Raw genomic sequence first — 18,377 nt, forward strand, 5'->3', positions numbered from 1 at the left:
ACTGCAGAACAACAAGGTTACTAACCTGAGAACAGAGAGTCCCAGGTGACTGTAAAACAACAAGGTTACTAACCTGAGAACAGAGTCCCAGGTGACTGTAAAACAACAAGGTTACTAACCTGAGAACAGAGAGTCCCAGGTGACTGCAGAACAACAAGGTTACTAACCTGAGAACAGAGTCCCAGGTGACTGTAAAACAACAAGGTTACTAACCTGAGAACAGAGTCCCAGGTGACTGTAAAACAACAAGGTTACTAACCTGAGAACAGAGTCCCAGGTGACTGTAAAACAACATGGTTACTAACCTGAGAACAGAGAGTCCCAGGTGACTGTAAAACAAATACATGAGAAAGAAAGCAGAAATGATTGTCTGAAGCATAATGGACCATTATCTCAACTCAGGAAATAGATTCAGTTCAGTTCATCAATATTAGAAACATATTTATTTATCTTGTTTATCAACTGTCAGTGAATTTAGAGAAGACGTAAAATAAAATAATATAGGTGTATTTCCTGAAAGCTCCGTAGCACTTAGTACCTCTCCATAGCTGAAGGTCTCTATGTCATCTGAGGAGTATCTGGGGTAGGGCTGGTAGGATGATATGGTAGGATGATGCTGGGACTGGTAGGATGATATGAGGTCAGGTGGCTGGACCTCGTATATGGCCTTGACCTTAGGCAGTGCAGCCAAGTCCTTATAGTCTAGTATCTCATTCTCCACCCTGGCCTGGGGTGGGACACGACAGGACACAGACACACGCATGCACACACACACACACAGAAACAACCACACACACACACAGAAACAACCACACACACACACACACACACACACACACACACACACACACACACACACACACACACACACAGAAACAACCACACACACAGACACACACACACAGACACATGAACAACATTTACGCATGCAAAACCAAAGACATGGATTGTGTGCTGCAGACTGTAAAGCATGCTGACAGCCATATACTGACACAACACATACAGTTCACATGTGACTGACTGCTGAATATATACTGTAGGAGCTGGCCACTCCCTGACATGACCTTCAGCTCCACAAAGCAATGGAGAGAGAGAGAGAGAGAGAGAGAGAGCGAGAGAGAGAGAGAGAGAGAGAGAGAGAGAGAGAGAGAGTGTGAGAGAGAGAGTGTGAGAGAGAGAGAGAGAGAGAGAGAAAGAGAGTGTGAGAGAGAAAGAGAGTGTGAGAGAGAAAGAGAGTGTGAGAGAGAGAGAGTGAGAGAGAAAGAGAGTGTGAGAGAGAGAGAGAGAGATAGAGAGAGAGCGAGAGAGAGATAGAGAGCGAGAGAGAGAGCGAGAGAGCTAACTCTGTGTTTTCCCCTCATCCATCACCCTGAGCAGGTCATTGATTATGAGGCCAGAGCTCAGAAAACACACACACACACCTGCTCATGCGTGGATGTGTGTGTGTCTCTACATGTGTTTACGTGGATGAATGTGTAAGCTAATGTTTCCAACAGCAGTAGTGACATATACAGTACAGCTCAGCAAAGACTAGTAGTCCAGACAGAGCACACACACACACACCACACACACACACACACACACACACACACACACACAGGTTGTGTCCGAATATGACTGACAGACATAACAAGAGGACCTAGCCAGCAGTGTAAGGTGAGGTCAAGGGTCAGGGGTCAGGGGTGAGTGGAGAATGAACAGGTGTCTCATATCTGTACTGGGCAGGGCAACAGTGACTATGTCACAACTATCTCTCCTTCCTCCCAAAATGTGCTCCTGTTCACTTCTCTTCACTGATTTAACATGGTCCATTCACACCTGCACTGTTGTGAACAGCCCACGACAGTGCCTATTCCCCCTCTGGAGGCTGAAAAGTTTTACAGGTTCTACAGATGCACCATCGAGAGCATTTTGAATGGCTGCATCACAGCTTGATATAGTAAATGCACCGCCCTCAACAGCAAACACTAAAGAGGATGGTGCGGACTGCCCAGTACATCACTGGGGCCGAGCTCCCTGCCATCCAGGACCTCTATACCAGGGAGAGACAGAGGAAGACCTGAAACATTGAGAAATACTCCCAAGTCATAGACTGTTCACTGTGCTACCGTCCGGCAAATGGTACCAGAGCATCGGCTATCAGACCAACAGGCTCCGAGACATCATAAGACTGCAAAATAATGAATGAATGGTTATCCGGTCTATCTGCACTGACCCTATCTGTTGTTCTGCCAATGAACATGGCAGTTAACCCACTGTTCCCCGGTAGGCCGTCATTGTAAATAAGAATTTGTTCTTAACTGACTCACCTGGTTAAATAAAGGTTACATTTCCACACTGTCAGAGTCTATCTAGAGGATAGCGAAGGAGTCAGGCGCAGGACACAGGTAAGAGTAAAACCACTGTGTTTACTGAGCAGAACACGTGTCAAACTGTCAGAGTCTATCTAGAGGATAGCGAAGGAGTCAGGCGCAGGACACAGGTAAGAGTAAAACCACTGTGTTTACTGAGCAGAACACGTGTCAAACTGTCAGAGTCTATCTAGAGGATAGCGAAGGAGTCAGGCGCAGGACACAGGTAAGAGTAAAAAACACTGTATTTACTGAGCAGAACACGTGTCAAACTGTCAGAGTCTATCTAGAGGACAGCGAAGGAGTCAGGCGCAGGACACAGGTAAGAGTAAAAAACACTGTATTTACTCCATCCGAGAACGGAACAAAAATCCCGTTATAAAACAAATACAAAACAGGATACGAACTCCAACACACGAAAGACAATCACGCACAAAACAGAAAGGGAAACCAGAGGGTTAAAAAAGGAACATAATCATGAGATGGGAACCAGGTGTGTAAAACAGACAAAACAGAAAGGGAAACCAGAGGGTTAAATAAGGAATATAATCATGAGATGGGAACCAGGTGTGTAAAACAGACAGAACAGAAAGGGAAACCAGAGGGTTAAATAAGGAATATAATCATGAGATGGGAACCAAGTGTGTAAACAGACAAAACAAAAGGAAAACTGAAACATGGATCGGTGGCAGCTAGAAAGCCGGTGACGTCGACCGCCCAACGCCGCCCGAACAAGGACAGGGAACAACCTCGGTGGAAGTCGTGACAGACACTTTTGCAGAAAAACCACACAAACAACAAACACTTTTATTTTACTCTTATTATTATCTATCCTGATGTCTAGTCACTTTACCCTGCCTTCATGTACATATCTACCTCAAATACCTCATTATTATCTATCCTGATGTCTAGTCCTTTTACCCTGCCTTCATGTACATATCTACCTCAAATACCTCATTATTATCTATCTGTCACGTCCTGACCTTGGAGATCCTTTTTATGTCTTTATTTTGGTTTGGTCAGGGCGTAAGTTGGGGTGGGCATTTCTATTTGTTGTGTTTCTATATAGCTCCACATTGATCTGGTACTGGTACTCCCAGTATATAGCTCTACATTGATCTGGTACTGGTACTCCCAGTATATAGCTCTACATTGATCTGGTACTGGTACTCCCTGTATATACAGTGGGGCAAAAAAGTATTTAGTCAGCCACCAATTGTGCAAGTTCTCCCACTTAAAAAGATGAGAGAGGCCTGTAATTTCCATCAAAGGTACACTTCAACAGTGACATACAAAATGAGAAAAAAAATCAGAAAATCACATTGTAGGATTTTCAATTAATTTATTTGCAAATTATGGTGGAAAATAAGTATTTGGTCACCTACAAACAAGCAAGATTTCTGGCTCTCACAGACCTGTAACTTCTTCTTTAAGAGGCTCCTCTGTCCTCCACTCATTACCTGTATTAATGGCACCTGTTTGAACTTGTTATCAGTATAAAAGACACCTGTCCACAACCTCAAACAGTCACACTCCAAACTCCACTATGGCCAAGACCAAAGAGCTGTCAAAGGACACCAGAAACAAAATTGTAGACCTGCACCAGGCTGGGAAGACTGAATCTGCAATATGTAAGCAGCTTGGTTTGAAGAAATCAACTGTGGGAGCAATTATTAGGAAATGGAAGACATACAAGACCACTGATAATCTCCCTCGATCTGGGGCTCCACCCAAGATCTCACCCCGTGGGGTCAAAATGATCACAAGAACGGTGAGCAAAAATCCCAGAACCACACGGGGGGACCTAGTGAATGACCTGCAGAGAGCTGGGACCAAAGTAACAAAGCCTACCATCAGTAACACACTACGCCGCCAGGGACTCAAATCCTGCAGTGCCAGACGTGTCCCCCTGCTTAAGCCAGTACATGTCCAGGCCCATCTGAAGTTTGCTAGAGAGCATTTGGATGATCCAGAAGAAGATTGGGAGAATGTCATATGGTCAGATGAAACAAAAATATAACTTTTTGGTATAAACTCAACTCGTCATGTTTGGAGGACAACGAATGCTGAGTTGCATCCAAAGAACACCATACCTACTGTGAAGCATGGGGGTGGAAACATCATGCTTTGGGGATGTTTTTCTGCAAAGGGACCAGGACGAATGATCCGTGTAAAGGAAAGAATGAATGGGGCCATGTATCGTGAGATTTTGAGTGAAAACCTCCTTCCATCAGCAAGGGCATTGAAGATGAAATGTGTCTGGGTCTTTCAGCATGATAATGATCCCAAACACACCGCCCGGGCAACGAAGGAGTGGCTTCGTAAGAAGCATTTCAAGGTCCTGGAGTGGCCTAGCCAGTCTCCAGATCTCAACCCCATAGAAAATCTTTGGAGGGAGTTGAAAGTCCGTGTTGCCCAGCAACAGCCCCAAAACATCACCGCTCTAGAGGAGATCTGCATGGAGGAATGGGCCAAAATACCAGCAACAGTGTGTGAAAACCTTGTGAAGACTTACAGTTTAAACGTTTGACCTCTGTCATTGCCAACAAAGGGTATATAACAAAGTATTGAGATAAACTTTTGTTATTGACCAAACACTTATTTTCCACTTTAATTTGCAAATAAATTCATTAAAAATCCTACAATGTGATTTTCTGGATATTTTTTTTCTCATTTTGTCTGTCATAGTTGAAGTGGACCTATGATGAAAATTACAGGCCTCTCTCATCTTTTAAGTGAGAGACCTTGCACAATTGGTGGCTGACTAAATACTTTTTTGCCCCACTGTAGCTCCACATTGATCTGTTACTGGTACTTCCTGTATATAGCGCCACATTGATTTGGTACTGGTACTTCCTGTATATAGCTCTACATTGATCTGGTAAGGCAAGGGCTGATTTCAAGGTTTTACTGCTAACCTACAAAGCATTACATGGGCTTGCGCCTACCTATCTCTCTGATTTGGTCCTGCCGTACATACCTACACGTACGCTACGGTCACAAGACACAGGCCTCCTAATTGTCCCTAGAATTTCGAAGCAAACAGCTGGAGGCCGGGCTTTCTCCTATAGAGCTCAATTTTTATGGAATGGTCTGCCTACCCATGTAAGAGACGCAAACTCGGTCTCAACCTTTAAGTCTTTACTGAAGACTCATCTCTTCAGTGTGTCATATAATTGAGTGTAGTCTGGCCCAGGAGTGGGAAGGTGAACGGAAAGGCTCTGGAGCTACGAACCGCCCTTGCTGTCTCTGCCTGGCCGGTTCCCCTCTTTCCACTGGGATTCTCTGCCTCTAACCCTATTACAGGGGCTGAGTCACTGGCTTACTAGGGCTCTTTCATTCCGTCCCTGGGAGGGGTGCGTCACCTGAGTGGGTTGAGTCACTGATGTGATCTTCCTGTCTGGGTTGGTGCCCCCCCTTGGGTTGTGCCGTGGTGGAGATCTTTGTGGGCTATACTCGGCCTTGTCTCAGGATGGTAAGTTGGTGGTTGAAGATATCCCTCTAGTGGTGTGGGGGCTGTGCTTTGGCAAAGTGGGTGGGGTTAAATCCTTCCTGTTTGGCCCTGTCCGGGGGTGTCCTCGGATGGGGCCACAGTGTCTCCTGACCCCTCCTGTCTCAGCCTCCAGTATTTATGCTGCAGTAGTTTATGTGTCGGGGGGCTAGGGTCAGTTTGTTATATCTGGAGTACTTCTTCTGTCCTATTCGGTGTCCTGTGTGAATTTAAGTGTGCTTTCTCTAATTCTCTCTTTCTTTCTCTCTCTCGGAGGACCTGAGCCCTAGGACCATGCCTCAGGACTACCTGACATGATGACTCCTTGCTGTCCCCAGTCCACCTGGCCAAGGGCTATATAAATACATTTGATTTGATATATAGCTCCACATTGATCTGGTACTTCCTGTATATAGCTCCTCATTGATCTGGTACTGGTACTTCCTGTATATAGCTCCACATTGTTCTGGTACTCCCTGTATATAGCTCCACATTGATCTGGTACTGGTACTTCCTGTATATAGCTCCACATTGATCTGGTACTTCCAGTACATAGCTCCACATTGATCTGGTACTGGTACTTCCTGTATATAGCTCCACATTGATCTGGTACTGGTACTTCCTGTATATAGCTCTGCATTGATCTGGTACTGGTACTTCCTGTATATAGCTCTACATTGATCTGGTACTTCCTGTATATAGCTCCTCATTGATCTGGTACTGGTAATCCTGTATTTAGCTTTAGATTGATCTGGTACTTCCTGTATATAGCTCCACATTGATCTGGTACTTCCTGTATATAGCTCTACATTGATCTGGTACTGGTACTTCCTGTATATAGCTCTACATTGATCTGGTACTGGTACTTCCTGTATATAGCTCCATATTGATCTGGTACTTCCTGTATATAGCTCCACATTGATCTGGTACTGGTACTTCCTGTATATAGCGCCACATTGATCTGGTACTGGCACTTCCTGTATATAGCTCTACATTGATATGGTACTGGTACTTCCTGTATATAGCTCTACATTGATCTGGTACTGGTACTCCCTGTATATAGCTCTACATTGATCTGGTACTGGTACTCCCTGTATATAGCTCCACATTGATCTGGCACTTCCTGTATATAGCTCCACATTGATCTGGTACTTCCTGTACATAGCTCTACATTGATCTGGTACTTCCTGTACATAGCTCTACATTGATCTGGTACTGGTAGTCCGTGTATATAGCTCTACATTGATCTGGTACTGGTACTTCCTGTATTTAGCTCTACATTGATCTGGTACTGGTACTCCCTGTATATAGCTCCACATTGATCTGGTACTCCCTGTATATAGCTCCACATTGATCTGGTACTTCCTGTACATAGCTCCACATTGATCTGGTACTGGTACTTCCTGTATATAGCTCCACATTGATCTGGTACTTGTACTCTCTGTATATAGCTCCACATTGATCTGGTACTTCCTGTACATAGCTCCATTCTTGTGTGTTTTATTCCTCTTGCGTTACCATTTTTCTTTTTATTATAATTTTGTAACTCTGCAACATTGGGAAAGGCTCGTAAGTAAGCATTTCACGTAAAGAGTACAGCTGTTGTATTCAGCCTATATGAACAATCATTAATTTGATTTGATAGGAAATGACATGTGGTTGATATTCCCACTAGCCCATGCCTACACCAATCAAATGCTTTAAGATAGCGAGAAATAGTGAAAAATAGTGAACGAGTGCACACTTCAGGAGAAAATGGTTTGTATTTTCAAAGCTAGTGGGCCCTGAAGGTCGTGTGGAGCTAGAGGAAGATTGACTTGTGATTGGTTACTTACGCAGATGACGCGGCTGGGAGAGCCAATAGACGAACCCGGTGGAGAGATGGATGTCTCGGACAGACGTCTGTGCTGTGAAAAGAAAGAAAAGAAAGAGCAATGAGGGTAAAAAAAATCTATTGATATCTGTGTTCTGTAGAGTAGAGTGATATCTGTGTTCTGTAGAGTAGAGTGATATCTGTGATCTGTAGAGTAGAGTGATATCTGTGTTCTGTAGAGTAGAGTGATATCTGTGTTCTGTAGAGTAGAGTGATATCTGTGTTCTGTAGAGTAGAGTGATATCTGTGTTCTGTAGAGTAGAGTGATATCTGTGTTCTGTAGAGTAGAGTGATATCTGTGTTCTGTAGAGTAGAGTGATATCTGTGTTCTGTAGAGTAGAGTGATATCTGAGTTCTGTAGAGTAGAGTGATATCTGTGTTCTGTAGAGTAGAGTGATATCTGAGTTCTGTAGAGTAGAGTGATATCTGAGTTCTGTAGAGTAGAGTGATATCTGTGTTCTGTAGAGTAGAGTGATATCTGTGTTCTGTAGAGTAGAGTGATATCTGAGTTCTGTAGAGTAGAGTGATATCTGTGATCTGTAGAGTGATATCTGAGTTCTGTAGAGTAGAGTGATATCTGTGTTCTGTAGAGTAGAGTGATATCTGTGTTCTGTAGAGTAGAGTGATATCTGTGTTCTGTAGAGTAGAGTGATATCTGTGTTCTGTAGAGTAGAGTGATATCTGAGTTCTGTAGAGTAGAGTGATATCTGTGTTCTGTAGAGTAGAGTGATATCTGTGTTCTGTAGAGTAGAGTGATATCTGTGTTCTGTAGAGTAGAGTGATATCTGTGTTCTGTAGAGTAGAGTGATATCTGTGTTCTGTAGAGTAGAGTGATATCTGAGTTCTGTAGAGTAGAGTGATATCTGTGTTCTGTAGAGTAGAGTGATATCTGTGTTCTGTAGAGTAGAGTGATATCTGAGTTCTGTAGAGTAGAGTGATATCTGAGTTCTGTAGAGTAGAGTGATATCTGAGTTCTGTAGAGTAGAGTGATATCTGAGTTCTGTAGAGTAGAGTGATATCTGTGATCTGTAGAGTAGAGTGATATCTGTGTTCTGTAGAGTAGAGTGATATCTGTGTTCTGTAGAGTAGAGTGATATCTGTGTTCTGTAGAGTAGAGTGATATCTGAGTTCTGTAGAGTAGAGTGATATCTGAGTTCTGTAGAGTAGAGTGATATCTGAGTTCTGTAGAGTAGAGTGATATCTGTGTTCTGTAGAGTAGAGTGATATCTGTGTTCTGTAGAGTAGAGTGATATCTGTGTTCTGTAGAGTAGAGTGATATCTGTGTTCTGTAGAGTAGAGTGATATCTGTGTTCTGTAGAGTAGAGTGATATCTGTGTTCTGTAGAGTAGAGTGATATCTGTGTTCTGTAGAGTAGAGTGATATCTGTGTTCTGTAGAGTAGAGTGATATCTGTGTTCTGTAGAGTAGAGTGATATCTGTGTTCTGTAGAGTAGAGTGATATCTGAGTTCTGTAGAGTAGAGTGATATCTGTGTTCTGTAGAGTAGAGTGATATCTGTGTTCTGTAGAGTAGAGTGATATCTGTGTTCTGTAGAGTAGAGTGATATCTGTGTTCTGTAGAGTAGAGTGATATCTGTGTTCTGTAGAGTAGAGTGATATCTGTGTTCTGTAGAGTAGAGTGATATCTGTGTTCTGTAGAGTAGAGTGATATCTGTGTTCTGTAGAGTAGAGTGATATCTGTGTTCTGTAGAGTAGAGTGATATCTGTGTTCTGTAGAGTAGAGTGATATCTGTGATCTGTAGAGTGATATCTGTGTTCTGTAGAGTAGAGTGATATCTGTGTTCTGTAGAGTAGAGTGATATCTGTGTTCTGTAGAGTAGAGTGATATCTGTGTTCTGTAGAGTAGAGTGATATCTGTGTTCTGTAGAGTAGAGTGATATCTGTGTTCTGTAGAGTAGAGTGATATCTGTGTTCTGTAGAGTAGAGTGATATCTGTGATCTGTAGAGTGATATCTGTGTTCTGTAGAGTAGAGTGATATCTGTGTTCTGTAGAGTAGAGTGATATCTGTGTTCTGTAGAGTAGAGTGATATCTGTGTTATGTAGAGTAGAGTGATATCTGTGTTCTGTAGAGTAGAGTGATATCTGTGTTCTGTAGAGTAGAGTGATATCTGTGTTCTGTAGAGTAGAGTGATATCTGTGATCTGTAGAGTGATATCTGTGTTCTGTAGAGTAGAGTGATATCTGTGTTCTGTAGAGTAGAGTGATATCTGTGTTCTGTAGAGTAGAGTGATATCTGAGTTCTGTAGAGTAGAGTGATATCTGTGTTCTGTAGAGTAGAGTGATATCTGAGTTCTGTAGAGTAGAGTGATATCTGAGTTCTGTAGAGTAGAGTGATATCTGAGTTCTGTAGAGTAGAGTGATATCTGAGTTCTGTAGAGTAGAGTGATATCTGAGTTCTGTAGAGTAGAGTGATATCTGTGTTCTGTAGAGTAGAGTGATATCTGTGTTCTGTAGAGTAGAGTGATATCTGTGTTCTGTAGAGTAGAGTGATATCTGAGTTCTGTAGAGTAGAGTGATATCTGAGTTCTGTAGAGTAGAGTGATATCTGAGTTCTGTAGAGTAGAGTGATATCTGTGATCTGTAGAGTGATATCTGAGTTCTGTAGAGTAGAGTGATATCTGTGTTCTGTAGAGTAGAGTGATATCTGTGTTCTGTAGAGTGATATCTGAGTTCTGTAGAGTAGAGTGATATCTGTGTTCTGTAGAGTAGAGTGATATCTGTGATCTGTAGAGTGATATCTGAGTTCTGTAGAGTAGAGTGATATCTGTGATCTGTAGAGTAGAGTGATATCTGAGTTCTGTAGAGTAGAGTGATATCTGTGTTCTGTAGAGTAGAGTGATATCTGTGATCTGTAGAGTAGAGTGATATCTGAGTTCTGTAGAGTAGAGTGATATCTGTGTTCTGTAGAGTAGAGTGATATCTGTGATCTGTAGAGTGATATCTGAGTTCTGTAGAGTAGAGTGATATCTGTGTTCTGTAGAGTAGAGTGATATCTGAGTTCTGTAGAGTAGAGTGATATCTGTGTTCTGTAGAGTAGAGTGATATCTGTGATCTGTAGAGTGATATCTGAGTTCTGTAGAGTAGAGTGATATCTGTGGTTGTCTCACCCTGAGTCTTCTCTCTGCTTTGGCTGCCTGCTTACACAAAGGATGCCACACTTCACCACCTGACAGAGAGAGCGACAGAGAGAGAGAGAGACAGAGAGGGAGAGACAGAGAGAGAGAGACAGAGAGAGAGACAGAGAGAGGGAGAGACGAGAGGGAGAGATGAGAGTCCTTGTGATGTTTATAAGTCAGTGATGCTGTGTGTGTGTGTGCGTGTGTTTTACCATGCAGGTACATTTCTTCTCCCTCTGTGAACATCATGTGACATCGGGCACAGCGGGCACAGGTAGGGTGGTAGTGCTTCCCCCCTGCCTGGAAAGAGAGAGAAAGAGAGAGAGACACACACAGAGAGAGACAGAGAGAGAGAGAGAGACACACAGAGAGAGATTCATTTCTCTATTATTTTTGTTTATAAGATGAGATAAATACTCAAATCTAAAAATAATTCAAGACAAGTGATGAACAACAACTACAACTCAATAAGACGTTATGACTCTCGCTAGATAGCTAGCTACACAACAAAAACGTAGCTAGCTAGCTACACAACGAAAACCTAGCTAGCTAGCTACACAACAAAAACCTAGCTAGCTAGCTACACAACGAAAACCTAGCTAGCTACACAACAAAAACCTAGCTAGCTAGCTACACAACAAAAACCTAGCTAGCTAGCTACACAACGAAAACCTAGCTAGCAGGCTAACAAGCTAGCCAGAAAAATTTAGCAAGGGAAGTTAATACAACTACATTAAACGACCAAACTGAGTGAGTAAATCAAAAAGGAGCACGGACTTTAACATTAAACACATCTTCTGAGTCCATTCTCTACCGTCAAGAGGCCAAAAATGACACAACGAGGAAAGCTTTTAAACAGAAACTACTAAAGGGGAGGCCAGAAACCCTTTTCATAGACCTCTACAAAAACAGTGACGTGAGTAATCTCATCTTCCTCACTGACCAACCAAATGCATGGCACTCAGCAGTCTGCTCTCACTACCCATCCATAAAGAAAGAGGGAATCTGTAATGGGTGGAAGCTGAAAATCAAAGAGACAGACGACCCTGACAGCACCATGATAACAAATCAACCTCTACAAGACTGGTAACATTAGGCAGTTTGAAACAGACTTTTAGACCATTAAGGAGAGAGCAGAGGACACCACCAGTGTCCCCCTGCCCCCCACCGCACACCCACAGCTGGAGGAGCCCCAGCCTGACAGCCCCAGCCTGTTTAAGTGACATTAAACACATGCTGAGTCTACTATGCTCAAATGTGATAGGCCGGGAGTCACAGTAAGATGAACACAATAACTCCACCCTCCTCACACTACACCCACCCAAGTGGCATGACACAAATGCTATCTTCAATGATAAACAAATCACATTTGCATAATACGAGTAAAGATTTTTTTTTTACATTGCATGTTGGAATTTACAACGATTGAAGTTCCCTGCTTTTGGGCTAAAGAGCAGAAACCCAGACTTCCTGAAATAAATGGATGATGTTGATATTGTAGTACTACAGGAAACATGGTGCAGAGGTGATGTTTCCACTGGCTGTCCACTAGGTTATAGGGAGATAATCATACCATCCACCAAATTAAAAGGAATCAGACAGGGAAAAGACTCAGTGGGAATGCTAATATGGTATAAATCTGAACTAACTCATTCAATCAAATTGATCAAAACAGGACCCTTCTTAATCTGGTTAAAAAAACAACAAGGAGGCTATCTTGACAGATAAAAACGTCTTCCTCTGTGCCACATACATTCCCCCATCAGAGTCACCCTATTTCAATGAAGAGAGTTTATCCAGTCTGGAGGTGGAGACTAGTCACGTTCAGGCCCAAGGCAACATACTGGTCTGTGGAGACCTGAATGCTAGAACAGCAGAAGAACTAGACACTATTAACAGTCAAGGGGACAAACACCTACCAGGAAGCAACAATCCTTCCCTCCCCACATACCCCCCAGAAACAACTATGACAAAGTGAAAAACAAAAATGGAGTACAGCTCCTGAAGCCCTGTTGAACACTGGGTCTGTACATAGTCAATGTCAGACTAAGAGGGGCCTCTTTTGGTAAGTACAGTTGAAGTCGGAAGTTTATATTCACTTAGGTTGGAGTCATTAAAACTCATTTTTCAACCACTCCACAAATTTCTTGTTAACAAACTATAGTTTTGGCTGTTCGGTTAGCACATCTACTTTGTGCATGACAAGTAATTTTTCCAACAATTGTTTACAGACAGATTATTTCACTGTTTCACAATTCCAGTGGATCAGAAGTTTGCATACACTAAATTGACTGTGACCTTTAAACAGCTAAGATGACCTTTAAACAGCTTGGAAAATTCCAGAAAATTATGTCATGGCTTTAGAAGCTTCTGATTGGCTCAAATTATGTCAATTAGCCTATTGGAGGTGTACCTGTGGATGTATTCCAAGGCCTAACTTCAAACTCAGTGCCTCTTTGCTTGATATCATGGGAAAAATAAAGAAATCAGCCAAGACTTCAGAAAAGAAATTGTAGACCTCCAAAAGTCTGGTTCATCCTTGGGAGCAATGTCCAAACGCCTGAAGGTACCACGTTCATCGGTACAAACAATAGTACGCAAGTATAAACAACACGGGACCACGCAGCCATCATACCGCTCAGGAAGGAGACGTGTTCTGTCTCCTAGAGATGAACGTACGTTGGTGCAAAAAGTGCAAATCAATCCCAGAACAACAGCAAAGGACCTTGTGAAGATGCTGGAGGAAACAGGTACAAAAGTATCTATATCCACAGTAAAATTAGTCCTATATCGACATAACTTGAAAGGCTGCTCAGCAAGGAAAAAGCCACTGCTCCAAAACCTCCATAAAGTTTTCAACTGCACATGGGGACAAAGATCGTACTGTTTGGCCATAATGACCATCGTTGTGTTTGGAAGAAAAAGGGGAAGGCTTGCAAGCACGGGGGTGGCTGCATCATGTTGTGGGTGTGCTTTGCTGACATTTCACATTCTTCAAGTAAAGTGGTGATCCTAACTGACCTAAGACAGTGAATTTTTACTAGGATTAAATGTCAAGAATTGTGAAAAACTGAGTTGAAATGTATTTGGCTAAGGTGTATGTAAACTTCCGACTTCAACTGTACACCTCATCCCTTGGCAGCAGTACTGTAGGTAACAACACATCCGCCACGCTGATCCTCAATACAGGGGACCCTCAGGGGTGTGTGCTCAGTCCCTTCCTGTACACTCATGACAGCATGGCCAGGTGCGACTCCAACACCATCATCAAGTTTGCAGATGACACAACAGTGGTAGGCCTGATCACCAACAACAATGACAACAACTTCTCCCTCAACGTGATCAAGACAAAGGAGATGATTGTGGACTACAGGAAAAGGAGGACCGAGCACACCCCCATTCTCATTGACGGGGCTGAAGTGGAGCAGATTGAGAGCTTCAAGTTCCTTGGTGTCCACATCAAAGGCACAACTCGTGATTTGTAGACTTCAAGAAAGCATTTGATTCAATTTGGCACAAAGGTATTTTTATAGACTAATAGAAAGTGGCATTGGAAGGAAAACATATGATGTTATTAAATCAATGTACACTAAAAACAAATGTTAAAATTGGCAACAAGCAAACAGACTTCTTCTCTCAGGGACAGGGAGTGAAACAGGGCTGCCCAATAAAGTCCAACACTGTTGAACATCTACATTAATGAATTGACAAACACATTAGAATAATCTGCAGCACCTGGTCTCACCCTACACAACACTGAAATCAAGTGTCTGCTGTACGCAGATGACCTGGAGCTGCTGTCTCCCACTAAGGAGGGCAGCACCTAGATCATCTGCACAGGTTAATCTGCCTTTAACAGTTAATCACAGGTTCTGTCAGACCTTGGCTCAGACAGTTAACCTGAAAAAAAACCCAATACAATTATATCCAGTTGTATTAGAACACACCCAAAACAACACGTATCTAGGATTAAATATCAAGAACACAGAAGGCTTTCACATGGCTGTGAACGAGCTGAGAGACAAAGCAAGAAGAGCATTCTATGCCATTAAAAGGAACATTAAAATCTAAATTCCAATCCAGAATCTGGCTCAAAATGTTCCAATCAGTAATAGAACCAATTGCTCTATATGGCAGTGAAGTATAGGGTCCACTCTCTAATAATTAATTCACCAAATGGGACAAACATCCAATTGAAATACTGCATGCAGAGTTTTGCCAGACTGTATTGCAAGAGCAAAGAAAACCTCCAAATAACGCATGTAGATCAGAACTGGGCCAACACCCCCTGCTCATTCGAATAGAAAAAAGAGACATCACATCTTACAACCATCTAAAAACAAGTGACTTCAAAACATTTCATCACACAGCCCTACAATGTCAAGAGATGAAACAAGAGAAGAGTCGCCTCAGCCAGCTGGTTCTGAGGCTCAATTCACTAACCTAAACCAACCCCATAGAGCCTGAGAAAATCTGGCCCAACCAAATCATCACAAAACAATACAAAATATATCACCTATTGGAAAGACACCACAAAAATTGAAGTAAACGTTAATGTGATTTGGCTCTAAACAGACAGTCTGGTAATAGAGACCTGGTCATCACAGACAAACCTGGCTGCCCAGAGAGGACAGGCTGTTCTCACTCTGACCCCGGGAAGAGGTAGAGACATGGATGCATTTCCTAATACACTGGGACAAATACTCAGATCTAAGATAATCCTTCTTTCCCAAAATTATCATTCAGTACAAAGAATTTGAAAATATAAAATACATGTATTGGGTGAAACGCCAAAATGAACCTGGAGAAGAGTCCCCTAAGCAAGCTGGTCCTGGGGCTCTGTTCACAAACACAAACACACCCCACAGCCCCAGGACAGCAGCACAATTAGACCCAACTAAATCATGAGAAAACAAAAAGATAATTACTTGACACATTGGAAAGAATTAACAAAAAAAACAGAGCAAACTAGAAAGCTATTTGGCCCTAAACAGAGAGTACACAGCGGTGGAATGCCTGACCACTGTGAATGAACCAAACTTAAGGAAAGCTTTGACTATGTACAGACTCAGTGAGCATAGCCTTACTATTGAGAAAGGCCGCCGTAGGCAGATATGGCTCTCAAAAGAAGACAGGCTATGTGCACACTGCCCACAAAATGAGGTGGAAACTGAGCTGCACTTCCTAACCTCCTGCCCAATGTATGACCATATTAGAGAGACATATTTCCCTCAGATTACACAGATCAACAAAGAATTTAAAAACAAACCCAATTTTGATAAACTCTCATATCTACTGGGTGAAATTCCACAGTGTGCCATCACAGCAGCAAGATTTGTTGCCACGAGAAAAGGGCAACCAGTGAAGAACAAACACCATTGTAAATACAACCCATATTTATGCTTATTTATTTTCCCTTGTGTACTTAAACATTTGAAAATTGTTACAAAACCGTATACATACAGTGGGGTGAACAAGTATTTAATACACTGACGATTTTGCAGGTTTTCCTACTTACAAAGCATGTAGAGGTCTGTAATTTCTATCATAGGTACACTTCAACTGTGAGAGACGGAATCTAAAACAAAAATCCAGAAAATCAAATTGTATGATTTTTAAGTAATTAACTTGCATTTTATTGAATGACATAAGTATTTGATACATCAGAAAAGCAGAACTTAATATTTGGTACAGAAACCTTTGTTTGCAATTACAGAGATCATATGTTTCCTGTAGTTCTTGACCAGGCTTGCACACACTGCAGCAGGGATTTTGGCCCACTCCTCCATACAGACCTTCTCCAGATCCTTCAGGCTTTGGGGCTGTCGCTGGGCAATACGGACTTTCAGCTCCCTCCAAAGATGTTCTATTGGGTTCAGGTCTGGAGACTGGCTAGGCCACTCCAGGACCTTGAGATGTTTCTTACGGAGCCACTCCTTAGTTGCCCTGGCTGTGTGGTTCAGGTCGTTGTCATGCTGGAAGACCAAGCCACGACCCATCTTCAATGCTCTTACTGAGGGAAGGAGGTTGTTGGCCAAGATCTTGTGATACATGGCCCCATCCATCCTCCCCTCAATAGGGTACAGTCGTCCTGTCCCCTTTGCAGATAGCTAATCGTCCTAATCGGCATTTAACAGTGGTCACCAGTGGGCTCCTACTTAATGATAGCTAATCATCCTAATTGTCAGTTAACAGTGGTCACCAGTGGTCTCCTACTTAATGATAGCTAATCATCCTAATTGTCAGTTACGAGTGGTCTCCTACTTAATGATAGCTAATCATCCTAATCGTCAGTTACCAGTGGTCTCCTACTTAATGATAGCTAATCATCCTAATTGTCAGTTAACAGTGGTCACCTACTTAATGTTAGCTAATCGTCCTAATCGTCATTTAACAGTGGTCACCAGTGGTCTCCTACTTAATGATAGCTAATCATCCTAATTGTCAGTTACGAGTGGTCTCCTACTTAATGATAGCTAATCATCCTAATCGTCAGTTACAAGTGGTCTCCTATTTAATGATAGCTAATCATCCTAATCGTCAGTTACCAGTGGTCTCCTATTTAATGATAGCTTATCATCCTAATCGTCAGTTACCAGTGGTCTCCAACTTAATGATAGCTTATCATCCTAATCGTCAGTTACCAGTGGTCTCCTATTTAATGATAGCTTATCAGTGGGATAATAATGATGGTTCTCATAACAACCCTCTTTTCAACAGCTCCTACTATGAGGATTCCTCCCAAATGGCACCCTATTCCTAGGTAGTGAACTAGGACCCATAGGGCTCTAGTCAAAAGTAAGACACTATGTTGGGAAAAGGGTGCCATTTGGGACATAGCATGAGCTCTGCCTTCCTTCAGTAATTAGCACAACAATCCCTCTGGGTCACCTAAACACATTATAAAGAGAGGGTGAGGCAGGTGAGGAGGTGTCAGAGTGAGAGATGGAGGGAGGGAGAAAGAGAGAGATGAGATGTAGAGCATGTATTTGAAATAATGAGTGTATGTGTGTGTGAGAGATAGCGAGAGATTGCCTAAGCTGCATGTAATGTGAGGTTCCTGTACAGATCAGTGTAATGTTAATTTCCTCTACAGATCAGTTCATTTCCTCTACAGATCAGTGTAATGTTAATTTCCTCTACAGATCAGTGTAATGTTCATTTCCTCTACAGATCAGTATAAAGTTCATTTCCTCTACAGATCAGTTCATTTCCTCTACAGATCAGTTCATTTCCTCTACAGATCAGTGTAATGCTAATTTACTCTACAGATCAGTGTAATGTTAATTTCCTCTACAGATCAGTGTAATGTTAATTTCCTCTACAGATCAGTGTAATGTTAATTTCCTCTACAGATCAGTGTAATGTTAATTTCCTCTACAGATCAGTGAAATGTTCATGTCCTCTACAGGTCAGTTCATTTCCTCTACAGATCAGTTCATTTCCTCTACAGATCAGTGTAATGTTAATTTCCTCTACAGATCAGTGTAATGTTCATTTCCTCTACAGATCAGTTAATTTCCTCTAC

General features: G+C 42.3%; 1 protein-coding gene across 1 annotated transcript in view; it reads right to left on the reverse strand.

Moving 5' to 3' along the window:
* The window catches only part of LOC139366493 (actin-binding LIM protein 3-like), a 124,505-nt gene that overhangs the window by 21,863 nt on the left and 84,265 nt on the right, over positions 1-18,377 (reverse strand). Inside the window, exons 7-11 of the mRNA XM_071104017.1 lie at positions 11,062-11,149; positions 10,841-10,899; positions 7,677-7,748; positions 539-727; positions 306-329 (exon numbers count right to left, since the gene is read on the reverse strand). Of these exons, the coding sequence (XP_070960118.1) occupies positions 306-329; positions 539-727; positions 7,677-7,748; positions 10,841-10,899; positions 11,062-11,149 (432 nt within the window). The remainder of the gene's footprint in view (positions 1-305; positions 330-538; positions 728-7,676; positions 7,749-10,840; positions 10,900-11,061; positions 11,150-18,377) is intronic.

Source organism: Oncorhynchus clarkii, chromosome 14 (genome assembly GCF_045791955.1).
Source record: "Oncorhynchus clarkii lewisi isolate Uvic-CL-2024 chromosome 14, UVic_Ocla_1.0, whole genome shotgun sequence".
NCBI classification, from domain to species: Eukaryota; Metazoa; Chordata; class Actinopteri; order Salmoniformes; family Salmonidae; genus Oncorhynchus; species Oncorhynchus clarkii.